At 38.8% G+C, this 20,746-nt stretch overlaps 1 protein-coding gene across 4 annotated transcripts in view; it reads right to left on the minus strand.

The window, feature by feature from the left end:
- GALK2 (galactokinase 2) overlaps positions 1 to 20,746 on the minus strand; it is a 105,488-nt gene that overhangs the window by 4,968 nt on the left and 79,774 nt on the right. For all 4 annotated transcript variants that reach the window (XM_039889084.1, XM_039889082.1, XM_039889083.1 and 1 more), the window contains one exon: positions 4,248 to 4,449. In XM_039889084.1, coding sequence (XP_039745018.1) covers positions 4,248 to 4,449 — 202 coding nt within the window. The remainder of the gene's footprint in view (positions 1 to 4,247; positions 4,450 to 20,746) is intronic.

The following is a 20,746-nucleotide window of genomic DNA, read 5'->3' on the forward strand; positions in this document are numbered from 1 at the left end:
AAGTTAGGAGACCAATATAAGCTTTAAATTAAGAATGGAAAGCAGATAAGTCAAGGGTGTTTAGTGAACTTTTCACTTTTGCGTTTTTTCCTGGGAGAACCAGTGAGACATTAAAGATACAGATCCTGAGAGGCAATCATCAGAGAAGCAATACAAGAGTTAATGAAAACCGAAACCCTAAAATCCTCCAAATACCACTTTGATGATTGTGGTGACTGGATTGGGAATAATATGGAAGGGTTGATCAAAACAACAAAAGCAGCCTCTGCCTTAAAAAGCACGATGTACTAAACAAAGGCAAGAAGAGCAGAGAGATGGAGATTCTACAGCATGTTCCTTTGAATCCTTTTATCACTGAAAAGTGTATTCATATAACTGACCTTCCAGGCACAATATATAGCCTGAGTAAAACTGCCTACTTTTAAATGAACTGATTTGAACATAAAGCACTTACTAAGGTATAAGGCACAGGACAATGGAATGGGGGAGAGATCCAATAAGACCCAACTTTGCTGCAAACTACAAAAAGGAAAAACAAGGAATTGTGGATTGTATTTCAATTCAATTTTATTTATTTCAAAATAAGTAAATATTTTTACATTACACAAATGGATGTTAACTATTTCAAAAAATCTTAAATTTAGGGATAGCTTATATCTCTCTAATCTCAGTCGAGCATAGTTCCAGGCATTTGGTAGATTCTAATAAAAGGCTGCTGGATTGTTATATTTGTTTTAAAATATCAAAATATATACTCAGACACTTTTTATTAAATTAATATTACGAAGTCTCAATTATGTGAAACAGTATAATAAAGGAAAATTTATAATTTGCCCAATTATAAAAAATATTTTAAATGAGCAAAATGTAAATTTTAAGAAATGACTAGATTTTAAAGTAGAATTTACTGAGAAATATAAAAATTTTGAAACCAAGTCAATTATGTGAGACAGAATGTGTGTGTGTGTGTGTGTGTGTGTGCGCGCGCACGTGCGTGCATATATAGTCAATAATATAGCCTTTATCTGGAAAGAATTTTAGCTTCTGCTCTGAAGTCTAGATTTTTTTACTAGAATCTCAGAAAAACAGACCTTCGAGAACAATTTCTATTATTTTTACAGCCAGGTTAGAAACACTTTCAGATTGCTTTAGATTGAAGAAACCACAGATTTCAAATACTGTTCAAATGAGAAAGTGTAAGAAAATATGACTACGAGTCTATTTTAGAAATGTAAGCCACTAAAGGCCACTGAAGACCAGTTGGTGTAGTTCCAGTGTAGGGCATATATACGTTAGCTGGGGGCGATAATAAGTAGAAGACAGAGGCCCAACGAGAAGTAAGCCCTAAGAGCAGCTGAAATGGCTCTCTCCCTTTCCCTTGGCAAAGTGTACAGATCAGCACTTAAGGTCATGGGGAAAGAACATCCTAACGGGAATGTGCACTTCATTCTCCCTCATTCTGACCTAAGCAGCACAGCCATGGAATAAAGCTGTTGAAAGGCTTCTGAGGAAGACAGCAAATTTACTTTTGTAACCTTTTTTGGTCTACCAATGAGTCATCTCTTATTTCAACAAGTGTCAAAATAGAAATAAAAGGCCTTAACTATTTTTTTCTTAAGTATTATCAGGAAAACCAATAACAAATGGGCTGTCTCACACAAATTGGCTTGGTTTCAAAACTGTTTTGTGTTCCTCAGTAAATCTTACTTTAAAATTTAGCCATTTCTTAAGATTTACATTTTGTTCATTAAAACGGGATATTTTATGATTGGGCAAGCTTCATCTTTTTCCTTCATTATTATGCTTTGTTCCACATAACTGAAGTTTTCTACATTTATTTAATAAACAAAAATAAACAGCCTAATAGCATAAGTGTAGTTTCTTTCTCTTTCCCTGGCCCTTTCTTTGGATTCTCAACTAATTTTCTCTTGAAGAACAGTAAAAGACTCAACTGAAAAAAAAACAGCAAGCATTGGTGATCTCCATCCCTTTTTCCCCTTTCTCTCCACTTAAGTCATAAAGCAGCTTCCCATAAGTTGTCCTATAGACTAGCTACCTAGAGACACCTTTCGAATACAATCTAGCTCAGATCATGTGAAGACTTTAGCTTGTACATAGTGCCCTGAGTATTCCAGGTATATGCATCCTTCATTCATTCACTCAATTAGTTGTCTTTCCATGAAAATAGTTTCCAAACAGGTCTTCAGGAAAACTAAAGGAATTTTAAAGTGCCACAGTGGACCAGGAGGGCTAATCGATTGTCTTTGGCAGGGCTCCTCCTTGAGCCCATTTCAGCTTCCCTCCTCCACTGAGTATGTTAACTTGTTCAAATCACTTAACCTTCATGCCTTCTAGGATCTCTACACTTTCTGCTCTCATAGCCAATGGTACTATAAGATTATTCTGATCCAGAAATGTGAAATCTCACTTCCCAAAAAAGTGGCTTTTACAGAAACAAAGAAAAATTCAGGAGTCACCTTGATTCTTCTCTTTCACCCACAGGGCAATTGTCTTGAATCTTCCTTCAAGGCATATCTGGCATAGAATCATTTAACATTTCCACTGCCACCTTTCTCTACTAGAAGCCAGAGTCCTACCAATGGCCTACAAGGCCCATGTGGTATGGCTCCCCACTACTTCTCTTACTTCATCACCTCCTGCCCTCGCCTCACTGCCCGCCAACCACACTAGTCTTCTTGTTCCTCACGTGTGACAGCCTGGTCCCCACCTCGGATACCCACCTCTGAGCCTCTCTACTTGTTCTCATTTCTTTGCTTCCTTCCGGTCTCTGCTCAAATATCATCTCCTCCGAGAGGCCTCCTTGGCCCTTCTACATAAAGATTACCCACTCAACCCTGGTAGTCTTTATCCCGTCTATTTTTTTTCTTTTTTCTTTTTCATAGCATTTATCACTACTACTGAATTTATGTTGTAAATTGCCCTCTCCCCATGAGAATGTAAGCTCCTTAAGAGCCAGAGCTGGTTGACCATCCCAGGAAAAGAAAAGTTTTATTAGAGAATTGCTGGCAAACGCCCCTCCACAGCTTTTCAGGTGGGATTCAAACTACTCGACTACCATCCAGGCAAAGACGCTTCTTCCTGATTTCTGCACGAATCATTCCACTTCCTTTTACGTCCAAAACAGAACAATATTTGTCCCTTCCATTTACTAGGCTCTTGATATTTTTTGAAAAGAGTGCTTATAATGAAAAAAAGCTCTGGAAGGCTTTTTGGCATTTAGTGAGCAAACACTGACGACAGCAGTTATTGTCATCAATGTTGTGTTCAAGTGTCTCAACAAGTTGGGTTGCACATGCCATTTGTGATCATTAGAGCTACTTGCTTTTAATTTTTCAGGCTGGGAATGTGGCAATGAGTGAGGCAAGCCATAGGCGCCAAGTGGTAAATTATATTTGCATTACTAATTGCAGACAATCCTGTATTATTTTCTCACAGTGGAAATAACATCCAGCCATTTGAGAATTCTCCCAATTTCCCTTTCAGTTCTCCCAAGGTCAATGAGATCCCTTCTGGGTAAAGGGACTATTCTACCTTATTATCCCCATTCTCTAGCAATTATAAGGAAGTTGTTTGCCGACTTTGTGAAAGTTTCCCTCTTTACATTTCTGCCTCAACTGACCATTTATAAACTGGGCTTTCTTTAGTCTTTATTTCCTCAAATTGCCTAACTTAAACCTAGAAGGCAGGAAATGCTGGCTCTCTGAGTAATTCCTTCGGCAACATCCCTCCCCGTCCTACCCTTTCTGCCATACCCTCCAATCAGGCTTGAGGCCCTCTTTCCATTTTCTCCCTTCTTTTCTCCCTTCTCAAATAAAATTAGCAAAGTTGAGGCACCGAACAGGAGATGCTGACAGAGCTGAGTGTGGTGGACAGCACTGATTAAAACATCATGAGAAAATAACAACAGGGTCCATATGTCTGAGAAAAGCTCCCTGAGATGCCTACTTATCCAACGATGGAAAAGTCTTTCTAATGATGTTGTAAAGAACTGACTCCAAACATGGAGCCTCATAAAACCATAGAGTCAGGTCTCCAGTCATTCATCACACAGATATTTAGGGAGAAACAAGTCCAGCTCTGTATCACAGATAGCCCCTTATATAGGAAGTGAGGAAGGATCTTCTTTCATTTAGAAGATATGAAAATGTTACTTTTTTTTCCATTAATTTAAACAATTTCTTTGGCAGCATCCCCCAGCCCCTGCCATGCTACTATCTCAGCCTCACCGACAGATGTCCACCAGCTGGTCCAGCTCAGGGCAGCTACACTCGTACATGTCCCGGCAGCTCACATGGCTCTGGTTCATTAGCTCCCCCAGAAGCTGGACCATGTTGCCAGGTGCCTCCTCACATATCCTCTTAAATTGGAGTACTCGCGCAGCCTCACCGTACACGTGCTTTGCCCGCTGGTAGAGTTTGAAGATGAGCACTTAGAAAGGAAGGAGATGGGGACCAGGTTAGAAATAGTTAACTGGACAACTCAGTGCAAAGAAAAATATAGTAATCAAGGACTTCCATTTCTGTCTTCATTAGCAATACGTTAGACTTTAAAAAGGTCTCTCTTTCACCGAAAGAATTCTTTATGTTCTAAATTGATCTCTTTTGAAGTTAATTTTACTTTTACTTGACACTAAAACAATCTTATATTTTCTTCATTTCATTCGACACATCCAGACATGTGCACACACGTGTGTGCAAACTGACTCCTCTCATAGAAGGGAAGAGGTAACACGTATTGTGCACTTTAAAGGTACTATTTCATGGAGTCCTCATCACAGAATGGGGAAGAAGGGATGGGAGGGATGATCCTGGTTTAACAGATAAGAGAATGAGGCTCAGTGGAATGAAGTAACACACCTAAGGTCACACATCCAGAAAGTGGCAGAAGAGGAATAGATCAGGACATCTGACCCCAGAGCCAAATTCTTTTCAGTGTGACCCACCAGAAAGGACCAGTGAAAATGCTTATGCTGGCAATTCTATTTATAAAAATGTATCCTAGAGATAACCACAATTATTTTTATATGTGTATATATGTGTGTATACACATATACATATACACACACATATATATACATATATCTGTATATACATCCTGCATTATTTATCATAACAGAAAAAGGAAACAATCCAGATATCTAATAACAAGAAACACTTTTTAAATTATACTACATATATTAAAAAATATATTACTGCTATTAAAACTCAGATTCTAACACAATTTACTACATGGGAAATTATTCATTATTAAGTGAAAAAGCAAGATACAAAACCATAGGTACAATTGATACTAATTTTGCATACATATATATGCATAATTATATTTCTTATAATTAAAAATTATAAGAAAGCACCAAAATATTAACAGTCATTACCTCTGTGGTACATTATGGGTGATTTTATTTTCTCCTTGACACATTTCTGTATTTTCCATACTATCCACAATGACTCTGACTATGCCTATACTATTTACACATTCCCTTGAATAACAACTGAGACTTTTTTACCTGTGCTGAACAGTGGTCGAGCTGGTGTGGTGGGTCTGGGAAAATTCCGGAAAATATATGGCAGCTGCCTGGCCCACTGGAAAGAGCCAGGGCTGAGAATCGAAAGGTCTGTCATTTCTTCTCAGCTCTGTGACACCCAGCTGTCCCCAAGTTACTACCTCAATAGAGCACTATTTCCCAATCTCTAAAATGAGGTTGAGAATTACTTCTCAGGATCCTTCCAGCTCTAACATTTTATTATTCTTTGAAGAACTTCCTCCAAGCCTTCTCCCACATTGTTATATTTTGTAAAGAGAAAGCTAACTGTGACTGTTACCTTTCGTTTGCACCCCAGTGCTACTCTCTGCCCTTCCCCACCCTGCTATCTGCCCCCCAGGAGGCTGACCTGTATGGATTACACCAGCCAGTTCCCTTGCCACCTAGATTGGACAAAGGGACAACACGAGCAAGAGAGAGAAGGGAGAAAAGTAAGGTCAGCAGATTTATTGCCAGCTCCTTCCTAGCAGAGCCACCTGGAGCTGGCTCTGTCTCTCCACTGAAGGACACTGACCATCCTTTCAAGGCAGCCTTTTCTACACAACTGTCTCCTCCAGGCTCTACCTCCAGTTTCTTCTCTCTTAAACTATTACTAGTTTTTCAGAAGTGCTTATACATTCCACTTATGAACCAATCAATAGATTTAAGTTTAGTATTTATAAGTGTGAGGCTAACTTTTCTATAAATTAATAATTAAAAGTTTTCTTTCAAAGTTTCTCAATTGAGCCATGTTAGATATATTAAACTGTTAACTGTAACTGCTTGCATCAATGAAATGATGCAAGTTCATGTGAATTTTCCTCTTCTTTTTCAAAAAGGACCTGAATTCAGTCATCAGTTATTCTTTTACAATGTGTGTTATAATCATCCCTCCCTTCTATTCTCACTGTCATTACCCAAATTTACACTTTTATTCCCTTTCCCATATAAACTATTTTTCAGCAATCACTCAATTGATATTCCTGTCCTAATCTCTCTGCCCTGCAATCTACTTTCAGGTCAACACTGTCAGATTGAGCTCCTAACACACAGCCCTACTTATGTTCCTACTCAAAACCCTTACTGCCTCTCCAGTGTTTACCATGATCCAAATTCCTGCACTCAACATGCACAGTCCCAATAGGAACTCTTCCCTTCAGCCAAACTCGCCTATTTGTAGTTACCCAAACACTCCTTGCCTCTGAGTATATGCATTAGTCCACACAGAAATAGTTTGTTGCCCTTCTTCTCCCTGTCAAAATATACCTCTTTCTGAAAGGTACAGTTTAAATTTTACATGCTCCATGAAGCCATGATGGCCCCGGCTGGAAACTATATCTTGACTCTGAATGTGTACCATACTTGAAGTCCATGGCACTCATTTGGGTGCTTATCATGTACTTCCCAGAATAATGGTTTCTCCTATCTCCACAAAGCTAACAGCTGAGACAGAAACCCAATCTTCTAGTTCCATGCATTCCACAACTACAACCTTTTTCCTCATAGCACCTTCAGCAGTGCCTTACATGACGGGGGCTCTGATGGGTGTCTGGTGTTGATGATGATATGATTAGGACTTGATTTTTAATCCAAATTCAAAATTAAGATGTCTCCATATAGGCATTCTGGCTTTAAAGAAAATGAGGTGCCAGTGCTCACAGCTTACTAGTGTTGAGGCTGAGGAGAGGGGGCAGCAAGATTTCCTTTGGTACTGAATCTGCAACTACTGATGCCAAGTATGGAGGAAAAATAAGAAAAAAAGAACTTACAAGTTAAATGTAGGTGGGAATAAAAACAAACATGTTTTGTTCCTCAGTAGCCAAGTCATGTGTGAATTAGCCCACACTGCAGTATGAATTTGTTATGTCCACCAATAACTTCAAGGGAAATGAGAATATTTAGAGTCTGGGTATCAAAATATCCCAAGGTAAAAATACTCTTACCAATACCCAATACTGACATAGACTGTCAGCAAAAACATACTGTCTAAAGAGCAAGCATAGGTAGATTTAACAATAACTCCTCAAAATCTCTGAACAGAGAAGGAAAAAGGTAGGCCATTATCTGGCATGTACATACCTGAGACAAGCTAATAATTTGACATATGTTGATATAATCCAGGTTGTAATTATATACATTTTGAAAAGAAGGAAAATAACTTTGGTAACTGTACTTTAAGATTGTTCTTTTTTTTTCAGTTGAGGTTGAAACAAAATGTTTAAAATACCAGCTTTAGGATTCCATGCATTTCAGTTTTGCTTTTGAACTACTTCACTTCCCATAATCATAAGCCAAGTTAACAAAATAAGAACATGGGAGTGGGGATGGGGGTGGGGCGTGAGGAGAGAATATTGATTCATTTTTATTATAATGTCCCATTTATGAAGAAATCATCTAGTTTCCAGGTCCACTGCTATTACGACTGTAGCACAAAAGGCACAATAAAGCAATATCCACTACAATCTTAAAGTAGTGCTATTTAGCTGACAAATCACTACTATATTCTGATTTGCAAAGATTTTAAAAAAGAACTCTGAATTATAAAAATTTTCAAATATACAGAACAGTGAAGAAAATACTACAGTGAACTCCAAGAGCCCATCACCTAGATTGAACAATTATTATTTTGCCATATTTGTTTCCATTGATATTTTGCTGAAGTGTTTTAAAATAAATTATAGATGTGACATTTCCTTCCTACATATTTAAGTGTGCATCTCTATAAAATAAAAATATTTTCTTACATATTATTATCACACCTAACAAAATTACCAATGATTCTTTAATATTATCTCATATTCAGTCTGTATTTACATTTCCCAGTTGTCATTTAAATGTTAGTTGATTTACACCAGGATCCAAACAAAATCTCTACACATTATATTTTGTCACTACATCCAATAAATCTCTTTTAATCAAGAATTTAAAGTGATTTTTTTGATACTCTAGATTCTTAATGTCTTATACATACAATATAAGCACACTTTAGGGCCTTATCCTGTAATAGAATTGAATATAGTCCATCAGGAAGAGTATTCTTTGGTTTTCCGTTAGGATTACACAGTCTTTTAGGATTAAATATTCTAAAGCAGAAACTGTCCGGTGAAATATTTTTTTATATTAAACCTTAAGATTTGACTTGTGACGAGAAACATATAGAACATACTGAAGATATGATCAGGACCTCACGAACCTGGCACCTTGTGTCTGTGGTGTATTGCAGTGTTTCACAGCAGGATTTCAGAATAGGAATGTCTAATGGGAACTCTTGCTGGGCATCCTGAATGTGCATGAGAGATCACCATGGCACACATCCCCGAACAGTAGTAACTCAGACAACAGGGAGAAGGGCCAAAAGGGCATCTGTTTTCAATTGTGATATAAACATCTTCCCAAAGGCTACGACAGATTTGGAGACCACCCTTTGGGAGGGAAAGCAGTTCTGCATTGGCTGTACACCACAAATGCTCTCTGGATCCAGGGTTCTGGCTTGTTATGTACTGGCAACTCATCAGGTCTCTGCTACCATACCAAAAAAATCTGTACGGATACCAAAAAAATCCAAGAAAAACCTGAAACTGTCCATAACAGCTTTCTTCCCTGTCCAATTAACTTTAAAACCACGTGCTTCATCTGTCTATAAACTCTTATAATCCTTTGGAAGAGTTATTATATTAAAGGATGAAGGAAGTTGTTTCTTACTATCTTAATTGCATCCATGATTTCTTCTGTGTCAAATTCAAATTAAGAATATAATACCAGGTGACATTTTCCTAAAATACTACTAGTGTCCAATCTTATCCATGGGAAGTCTGAGGTTTCAAAGCAGGATGTATCACACAGACTTTAGAATGCTGACTTTCTCCAAAGTGAATCTTAAATAATTATTGATACTAATGTTATCTATGACATACATTCTGAGGTCTAAATGATCATGGCCATATACATTTAAACTATAAAAGATGTTGAATAAATTCACTTGTATAATGATTCCATTATAGCTCTAAATTTTGCTTCCCTCTGACTTCCTCCTTGTGCCTCCAGCACACCACAAGGGCGCCTGCCTTAGGCCCATTACAGTAGCTGTTTTATTAGCCTGGAATGCTCTTCCCCCTGACCTTGACCTGGTTGGTCTCTGCTTCTTATCCACATCCCATCCACATCTCAGATGTCATACCTTCAAGGAAACCTTTCCTCAAATATAGTCTAGAGTAAATCCCTCACATACACATTCTCTCCATCCTATTTTTTTCTCCCAACACTTACTATCCAGTTTTCTCATGTGCTCATTTGTTCATTCGTTCGTGGTTATCTCTCACCACTATAGGCTCAGCTTTGAGAGATCAAGGGCCTTGTCTAATTTCTTCACTATTGTATCTTCAGCAGCAAAAATAGGGTCTAGCACACAGTAGGGACCCAATAAATGTTTATTGAATGAATCGTTCAGTTCTTTGTAACAAACTGTACCAAAACTTTGCTAAATAAACAATTGTGGGACAAATGCAATACAGCAAATGATGAAGACATTATTTTGGCAACCGATGCTTACTAGCACCTTCACCAAAAAAATCAGAAATAGTTTTCTAAAAGAAGATTTGGAGACAATTAGTAAACTCCAGTGTCTAAAGTGTACCTAACATCCAGCATCACAGATGACAGAATTGTTTATATTGTATTTATTCTTCACAAATGTGGGAAAAAAGATTTCTAAAACAAACAAAATATGTTTCACATAAAAGAGAAGAAACAGAAAATAGATAATCATAACCAGTTAAAATATATATTTCTTTCTTTCAGGCAATCTCTGTAACAAAAAGATAACCTACTCACTTCTACCTTAAAAGGATGGCTACACAGCTAATTATCAGAACCCATCTCTAGTCAGTGAATCTAAACCAGGGCACAAATAAATGATTATTTTGTTGTAACTTTGGTGGGAAAGAATGAGAAAGAATTCATGACAGAAGAAACACACTGGGCACCATTTTCCTCATAAAAGCTCTGAGAGCAGCAGGTCAACAATAGATGGAGGCCATTCCTATTAAATCTCTGAAAGAGCCTTACTCATTTATTAAATTCTGCACTCAAGAGCTAGTAGCCTCCTCATCATTACCTCATCTTCTACTAAAAGTGATGCCAAAAGCACTGAGTAAGATAGCCATCTAGCAACAGTCAATCAATAGTTCTTACTGAACACTTGCTGTGTGTCCCACACCATGCTCCAAATGACAAGAAAGACGTGGAATAGAAGCCCCTGCTTTGAGGAACTTATGACTCAGTTAAACAAATAAAACGAAATATGAAACCACTGGACAGTGACCAACTGCAGCCAATATCCAAGTGCTGGAAATGCTGAAGGTATATACTCTGAAGACAGGGTGTGGTGGGAGAAGAAGAGAATGAGAAATGTCATGGGAGAAGGGCCTGAGCCATAAAGCTTCCCTGCTGCAAAGACAACATGGCCGAAGGCCCAGGCTGGGAACAAGCAGTGTGTGTGCATCAGCCTGAAGAGAGCAAACTAAGCAGAACCTGGGGTAGCCTCTTGAGGAGGCTGTCCTCACATCTGAGATCTTAACATCGTCTAGTACACACGTTACACAAAGGTTGAAAACTAAGAACCCATGACCCATATCCAGCCACACTGATGTTTTCTTGATCCACATACTAAAATTCTAAATTTTGCATAAGAATCTGGATTGCTGCTTTCCCTTGAAATACTGAAATGTTTGGCAGCATTGAAACACTGCATGGCAACAATTGGCTGGAGCTGAGGAGCAGCTACCCCTTCTAAACATGGCACACACACTTTATTTCTACACAGTTCCCACCATTCTGATGCTCAGCCTGCCTCACTAGTGTATGTGCCTGCCTGGTCCCTACAGGTATCTGCATGTGGGCTCTTATGCCATTAAACTCTGTATAACAGGAACTCTTGGATAGAGAGAGAAGAGTGGGCAAACCAAGTGGGTCATCATGCCATAATGAGCACTATTACCGTTATTAACAAATGTCACCTCCCTTCGGTCCATCGATAGCTCTGTATTGAACTAAGGTCTATCTTCTTGTAACATGTACTCTTTGGTCTTAGTTTTGCTCCCCAGACGTACATAAACATAAGACAGCTGTTGAGCAATCTGAAGAAAGCTCTCATGTTTTATGTTTTTTACATAAGGATGAGGATCTACTATGTGCCAGTTTTAATTCTGAGAGAATAACAATGAAGCTCTTTACTTTCAAGAAGTAATAGTTTAACAAAAGACAACAAGTGTTGGTAAGGATATGGAGTAACTGCGACCCTTGCACAATGTTGGTGGAAATGCAAGATAGTGCAGGCACTATGGAAAACAGTATAGAGACTCCTCAAATAAAAATAGAATTACTACATGATACAGCAATCACTTCTGAGAAAAGTATAACCAAAAGAATTGAAATTAGTATCTCAAAGAGATATTAGCACTCCCCTGTTCATTGCAGCCCTACTCACAATAGCTAAGATATGGAAGATATGGAACCTAAATGCCCATTAACAGATGAATAGATAAAGAAAATGTAGTGCCCAAGTGATGATACCCCTGAAAGAAAAGAGGCCTTCTCCTTACCTAAATTGAGCATTTCTTTTAATTGTCTCTATTACTCATAAATTGAACATTTCTTTTAATTGTCTTAACCATTTAGGTAGCATTATGTATAAGAGTAGAGATTTCAAAAAGCCATTTCAAATCCTAATCTGCAACTTATTAGTTGATTGCTCTTAAGCGAGTTTTTGAACTTTTAAAGTTTCAGTTTCTTCAACCAAGATTGAAAAAAAATTTTTTTAACACAGTATATACAAACAATGAAATATTACTGGAACTTAAAAATGAAGGAAATTAAAAGAAAAGAAAAGAAAAGAAAAATGAAGGAAATTCCACAATAGGCAACATGGGTAGACCTTGAGGACATCATGCTGAGTGAAATAAGCCAGACTCAGAAAGACAAGTACTCATGATTCCATTTATATGAGATAACTAAAACAGTCAAATTCATAAACTCGAAGGCTGGAATAGTGGTTACTAGGGGCTGGGGGAGGGAAAAATAGGAGTTATTCATCAACAAGAATAATGTTTTAGTTAAGTAAGATGAATACGCCTTACACATCTGCTATATAACACTGTACCTATAGTCAACAACAATGTATTAAAAATACTTAAAAATAGTTGAGAATAAATTTCATATTAAGTGTTCCTACCACAATAAAAAAGAATACATTTTTAAATTTTTAAAAATAAATAAAGAATAATCTACTAGAGAGAGATCTTTATATAAGAAAAAATGAAGGGCAACGGATGCTAAGGCAAATGCTCATAGCTAAAGTAGAGGCGCAAAGTCAAGAGGTTGTCCTGATCTGGGTTATCCTGAAAACAGAGCCTGACACAAAGACTCGAGTGCACGGTAGCAGGCATCCAGGAAGCAGCAGCAAAAGAGGAAGGAAAGTGAGACAGGAAATGAGAAAGTCAATAAAGAGTACTTACTAAGCAAGTCACCACTGGATAACCAGGACCCAGTTGCTCGGGGTCTCTCTGAAGAACCATGTAGAAGAAGATGCCTCAGAAATGGCTCATCAGAGAACAGGAAAGCTGGAGCATTTATCCACAAACATGCCCGTTGTTTGAGTATTGTCCCCAGCGGGGTTAACTTCTCCACAAAGATATGTCTTGGCAGCACAGTGCCTTTGGAGAATGCCCCAAGAAAACAAAGGAGACGCTCACACAGAGGCTAGCTTGACATGGACTGCTGGCAGTGCTAAATCAGGTGGGCCAAGGGGCACAGTGATCATGAGGGCACAGTGATCATGACCTTCATGAAGGAGGTGAAACCAGCTAAGGCTTAAAAGATGAGCAGATGTCCGGCAAACTAATTCAAAGGTGGGATAAGGAGCAAAGAAAAAGATTAGAAACTTAAGGACAGAGGAATGTTATGAGAAAAGACGTGGAGATTAAAAACCATGAGGTGCTCTTAGAAAATCCGTAGTACGTTGAGGTGTCTGGAGCAAAAAATGAAGATGAAGAGCAAAATAACAGGAGACACAGTGAAAGAGAAAATCGAAGTGGTAGGCAGAGGCCAAATCCTGAGGGCTTTTAAGTAAGATCTTTAAATTGTATTTTGTAGATAAGTGGTTCTTGGCTTTTTTAGGGTTACAAAACTTTTTGAGAATCGAATATAAGCTATAGACCCTCTTCCTCATCTCAATGCACAAATATCCAAAATTCTATATGTAGTACAGCATACACACAGATTCCATAAAGCTATCCTTGAATCCAGGTTAAGAATTCCAGCTAGAAATAAGAAACCATTATAGCCATTATATCATTCAGGATTCTTGTTTGTAAACAACAAATCTATACGGACTTCCTTAATCAAAAAGGAATTTATTTTAAAGATATTAGGGAGCTTGCACAATTAGGATTACATATTTCTATTCTCTATTAGAATGCAAGAACAGCAGGCAGAAAGGGGTCAGAAGCCAAGAGAAGCAGGCAATGAACAACACAGGCTGTCTCTCCACAAGTCCAGATGTGACATTGGACTCTAAATACTTTGTCAATGAACCCTGTGCCTCTTTAGACTCAAAGCCCCAGACATAAGAATGTGCCAAGGCACCACTATGAGCCTAGGACCCTTGCTCACCCCCAGGTGACAAGTGACCTGTGAGAAGCAATCTCACCCCTCAGCTTCCACTATAGGAGGCAAGACCCTCCCTCTCACCAACAGGCACAAGGCCAGAGATTTCCCTAGGAGAGGGACCTGGATCTAGGTAGCTAAAACTATGGCACCTGTCTGCAGCAGCAATGAAATACCACAACTCTTAGCATTTAAGTCTTCTCATCTCTAGACCGACCACCCTGCTTCCCTTGCATGACTGAATTTCAAGTCTCCTTCACTGATGATTTCTCTGAACACTGTGTATGGCCTACTTAAAGCGAGGCTCTCCATCTATTCTCAGGGTCAGTCTGAGGATGGCAAAGTAGAGCTGGACCATGGTCTCCTTCATTCTCAATACAGTGAGTTTCTTCGAGTAGCTTCATATCGCTAAACTGCATAAAGGTTGTATGGAGATGGAAGAATGCAGAGCACGATTTCCAGCTAACAAGCTAAAACATGATAAATATTTTGGGAATCAGACTTATCTTGGATAAAGACTTCATCTCAGGATAATTAATCAAAACAAAATAAATAAATATGCCAGTCTGAGAGAATTGGAAATCTTTATCATGTAAATGTATAATTAGTCTTCTGAGGATGCTCATACCCCCAAATACTTTCCCACTGTTTGGGTGAGGGGCTAAAAGCAGTTGTGGTTTTAGCTGCCTTTGCACAATCACATAGCTGCACGCCAGTGGCCAATTTCTCTCCAAACAAAAAGCTCCACTGGGCTACACCAAGATTTGGTTTCCAAGAACAGCAATCCAGAGGTAGATGGAAAAAACCACTTCAGAATCCACTCCGGAGTCCTCTGTTTTCCTATGCAACAAAGTTATAATAAGTCCCTGTTCTGAGGCATAGAATCCTAGGAGTATTGAAGCAGAAGAATGGAAAAAACACAATACAATCTTCATTGAAGTTAGGCTGTGGTTTCAAATTTATTTTTCTAGCAATAATATTTTTCATAAATGTGAAGTTTCTGAAATGGTCAAACCCACAAAAAATAAACTGCTGTTTTCAGCCACATTAATTTCCCATTCCCATGCTGCAAAGACTAAATTGAATTAGCATTTTACATTTAAGAGGGGGGAAAAAAATCTTTAACTACCTGCTTTTAAAAGCAAAACCACTGATGAAAAAAATGTATATGTACTTTCAACACAAACCACATTCCTCCATGGAAAACTACATTCCAATAGGCATTTGCGAATATTTTCAAATCCACAGCATAATGCCATCTTGTCCGTGGAAAGTAATGCTCCCCCACCACCATGGTATTAGCTTCCATTTCTCAGTGGCACTGTCTGTGTCATAATAAATTCTACTCTTCTGACCTTGGAAACTTTGCCTCACGCTGCCATAGTCACCGTCACCTGCATTTTACACTCTGGCAAAATATTAAGCTCCCGTTAACTCCAGAGCCATTCAAATGACAAGATTGAGCCCATTGCTCCCTTCCTTTTCATTCTATACTCTAGTATCATCCATGTCTGAACAATTGTTCTACCTTCTAACTGGTACCCCGCTCACTTCTAACCAACCTGTATACAGCTGCCATAATCAACTTCCTGAACCACCATTTTAATAGTGGCATTCCCAAATATTTGATTGCATCAAACACTGGTATATTTTTCCATTGTCAAGTAAATGAGGGCCTACTCATTCCAATCCATCAAGACACACAAAGTCTTCTAAATGTGTTTAATCCTTTCCTACCTTTTATGGTGTGTTTGTACCAACTGCTGCTTGCAGATACCTTACTCCATCACTGGTTGTCCAGGAGTAGAGGCTCAGCATTGATATCTTACACAGACTAGTTTGCAATGCCCAAATCTCTCTCAGTGTCAGCCCAGATGCCACTTCTTCCATGAAGCTCTCTGAGAATGTTCCAGTCACCAATTTCTATGTTCTCTCTCCTAATTATAGTTATCACACACTGCTTTAGGAGGGCAAAGACTGTGCTACCTTCATCTTTATAGCCCCTGAGGACCTGATAGAGTGTTTTGAATGTAGCAGTTTCTCAATAAATGTCACCTTCTCATTCCCATCTCATAAGCAAAGAAAGAATCTGAAGTTGTCTCCTGGATGACCCGAATTTTATGTTTTCCTCTTTCTCGAGGAGACTACTTTCCCATTAACTTCCTAGAACTTCCCTAAAACTTTGTTCTTGGAACAAGTGAAAGGAGCAGACAATCTTAAATCATTTCAAAAGGAGCCTAGGGAGTTGAGAAGGAGTCTTGGTCAATGCCGAGATGAATGAAGACTATAGAAAACAATGTCACTCTTGCCTAGAGCTGGCCTGTCCTGGTATTTTAACATAAAGGGAAATGAGTTCTTGTCTTTGCTTTCTTCTATTCATTAAATTACAAGGCAGAAAAAAATGTAAGAAACCAAACAGGATGCAAAAAAATCAGTGCTTATATGTGAAATAAGTAGTATGTTTCTATCAGAACACATTAGTGATTATTTTATTGTTGTCTTCCCACAAAATGATAAACAAGGTCAAGGATTATCCTGGCTTTACTGATTGCTAATGCATAGTCCCTAGCACAGTGTTCAAATTGTTGCCCTCAATCAAGAATTTGTAATATAAAGGAATAAAAATGTAACACTTATGTATTTACATTACTCATTTATTCACCAATATGATCAACAAGTAGTAGTTTACCAAATTACAACAATAGTTTAAGTGAGAAGCTACCTCATCTGCTGTGCAGAAAGACCCAACTAGATTACATAGGCTGTTGCCCAGAGTCTGCTTTTGAAAGGTATGCACTGGAGCAGACCCAGGTAACCTGGGCACTGAACAAGGGGGGACCAGGGGCGAGGGAGCTCTGCCTCATGTGCTAAATATGGACCTCCTCTTAATCTCCTCATGGCAACTACTGAAGACAGTATGCCTACACTACACCTGGACTTTCCAAAATGTGGTGTAGAATTAGGGAAGATGAAATGTTTCATTTTCATAAACATCTAATGAGATATCCCTATTCTTGAGGTGCTTACACTATAACTGGTGATATCCTGAAAAGATAAATGAGGATGCCGCTATTTCACAGAAGCTCATGATTACAAATGGGTTCATGCAGTTCTCCAGGGGCCAAGGTGGAAAGTGAATGCACACAGGCATGAGTTTATTTGTGGTTTCTCTGTGTTTGCATTCATGTGCTTCTCAATAAACAAGCAGTATGTATACACATCAGACTCTCCCCCTTTATCAAAATGGTTTTCCCCTTTTCTTTGTCCATATGACGCTTTCCCTTTTAATTTTCATCTTTCTATCCCTTTTCCCCTACAAGAGTAAAATACAGAAATGAAGCATGCATCTTGCTATTTCTTATGTTAATCAAGTAGAACTTTATATTCCTTGTTCTTGGAACATTTTATAGCTTCCTATTAAAAAACTAAATTATATTACTTCCCTATGTAGGTGGTCTCTGGTCTTTTTGCTGTTGCATTGGTGGCCCTTGATAGAAAAGTGGTTTCCCAACATTAGAGGTCCTAATGGACTAAGGGTGTTCATTCTTGTAGTCTCTCCCATCCCATTCCCTCCTAAAGACAACATGAGGAATCATCTGCCTCGAAAATTTTTAAAAACTATGTAGTATCTCTGCCCCAAACGTAGAGTGGTGCCCTGTCATGTTTTCATCTGAAAATCTACAGCATGAGTGACAATCGACTGAGATCTCATGAGGTTGAAACTGTGAATGTCTATACAGATACAATGGATCATAATTTTTTTGCTATCATTACTATTGGTATTTGGCAATAACTTGCTAAAAGTCACTGGATCCATGCATAGTTACTCACATCTGCTGACGCACATGGAGACAAATTAGAAGTAGGTTCATGTTTCTAATTTACAAGTTCTTAAAGCTTCCACCTGAAGCCAGGTACTTTGGAAAATATAAATAAATAAAGGCCTAGGAAGTGAACAACTAACATCAAACAGAAGGAGATGCTTTCCTGGACCATGAACTAGGATTCTAGAATGATAGTCTCCTGAAAAGAGACTATGTGAACTCTACATACCATGGAAGAAAATGACAAGCCACCAGAACTAAGAAGGCTTTCACCAAAGTGCAGATAAAATGCCAATATGAGAGAAATGTGCAACATAAAAAGAGGTCATGGTATGTCTAATTTTTAAGTGAAAAGAACTTGGTATTTGGTCAAGAACAATATTCATTGTTCTGGCAAGAATGTCAACTTCACATTTTTACGTAAGAAAGTTAACTGGTTCTCACTAGTATCACCAAGATTTGATGGGACGAGTGTGGTTGTCATTAGGGCTATTTCCAAATGTTCCGGTTCTAACACATCCATCTTAAGACAGGCTGCACTTCCCCACTCCTTTGAAGTTCATCACGTCCACAAGAATTGCTTGAGCCAATGAAATGAGAATGGGCATGACAGTGTGACTCTCTGGAAGATGTTAAGAGCCAGGGAACAATTAGCAACATTCCCTTCCTCTGGCCACATGATTATGGACAAATGATGGACCACCCCCTGAGCCTAAGTCCCTGAGTGTCTCAAGTGAGCACTCCCATTTACTGACTTGTGATGGACATGCATTGTGGGGAAGAAATGAAGTTGGGTCAAGCCACCGAGACTTTGGAATTATTTGTTACTGAAGCACAATCAGCTTGAACACACCAATACAGGAGATAATCACTTTGACCAAAGTAAACATACTTAACTATAAGAAAAGCAGCTTTTTGTACACAAAGATATTTACTTATATAGACACCTAAAAATATGAAAACAAAAGCAAATGTAGCAAAAGAAAAAAAAAAAAGAGAAGAGAATAAAGGCAAGATTGTGGCCTCTTAAATAGTTGAAGACTATAGAAAGCGTTTTCCTAATCCAAACCAGCAGACGGACAACAGGGTACCCAAGAGACATCAGCTATCCTCCTATTTGCAGAAGCTTCATTTTATTCAAAGCAGAATGTCTAAAAAGTTTACGGCTGTCCCTTTGATAAGTTCATATCTCAGAAGGTAGAGATCCATCCATAACACATTCAAGCAAAAGGAATACTGAATAATGTCAAGTCATATATCCTGGACTTAAGGAAAAAAAATATATTTAAAAATTTAGAAACTGTCCTTTTCCTTTTTCTTTCCTTTCCTTCCCTTGAGACAGCCATGAATGGCAGGACCAGCAAGGACAGAGTCAAAGAGGCAGTTGGGGCTGAGGAGGTGGACAGGACTACAAGGTCAGGGCCAAGGAGGCTAGCAGGGATGGGACCAACACAGTGGTCAGAGCTGAGCAGCCCAAGAGAGCCAGCGGTGCTAAGACCAAGGAGGCAGCTGGGTGAAAAAGATAGTTGACAAGGTCAGGAGACCAGGTACATACAGGGGAAATAAACAAAATATTAGGAATGATGGGAGGCATATATTTTTTATGCTTCAAAGGTCTATGCAGGGACACCAGGTGCCACTGCAGCTCATATACATTGTCACTTATCTGCTGCTTCACTTTGTTAGCATGGAGCAGCAGCTAGGTCCATAGCAGCCCCAGGTCCCACTGGCTCTTCTTTCAGCTTCTCTGACTCTTGGGCCAGGTACATGTTTAATTTCTCCTGCAGGACACCAGTATCATCAAAGTTGGAGGCCTAGATTGAGAAGGTAGGAGTCTGGTTCCCGTCCACCCTCATGAGCTCCAGCTTGTGCTTGCTCTTTCCCACTTCATGTCTATTGTCACTTCTGATTGTCTTTCTCATCTGTGAAATGAAGATAACCATGTGCCCCAGGGTTGTTGCGAGATTAAAATCAATACGAGTGAAGAGTAATGTGTAAACCATAAAGTAAATAACAAGTTTTGAGGGTTTTTTTCCTTTCTTTTATTCTTTTTTTAGGAGAATAAGATGCCCTCCTAAAGAGCAGTCTACGCCTGTGCCCTGTGTTTGCTCAAAAGCTGTAATTATCACTCGTGACTTTGGAGATCACAGGATCCAAACAAATTAGTCAGCAACTGGCCAGTATTGTGTCAACATATGGTCACAGGAAAAGTTGGTAATCCAAGCAATGAGATTCGTGTCCAGCTCAGCATAGTGCATTTGAGAGGCAGGGCCACCACAACACAGAACACAAGCTGGGTATTTTCAAAAGGAATGCTATTATCCCTTTCTTAAACTAGCTTCCAAACCATCTGACCCATTCATTCTCTAGCTCAGTTTCCATTTAGTTCTTCATGGGTTCCTCTGTTTATCCTCTAGTGTATGTTCTTGACTTATCTCCTGTGCTAGATGCATGTGCCCATCTCTCCTGGTTCTGACTACAGCTTCATCTTTTCCTGTTGGGTCACATTTAAGGAAATATCCCTCCCAAATCAGCCTGAGCCTCTAGAAACCCAGATATTACACGACACCCTTAGATAATTCCTACCTGTGGGCAAGGCCCAACATATAATCCTTAAATTATTCCTAGCCAGTTCCTAGTGGTGAACTGTGGCCGTTCTAAACAATGTCTAAAGGATTTGAGGATTTTGCTTTGTCTGTGTATGTGTGTTTAATTTTAA

This window comes from Pteropus medius, unplaced genomic scaffold (assembly GCF_902729225.1).
Source record: "Pteropus medius unplaced genomic scaffold, Ma_sr-lr_union100, whole genome shotgun sequence".
NCBI classification, from domain to species: domain Eukaryota; kingdom Metazoa; phylum Chordata; class Mammalia; order Chiroptera; family Pteropodidae; genus Pteropus; species Pteropus medius.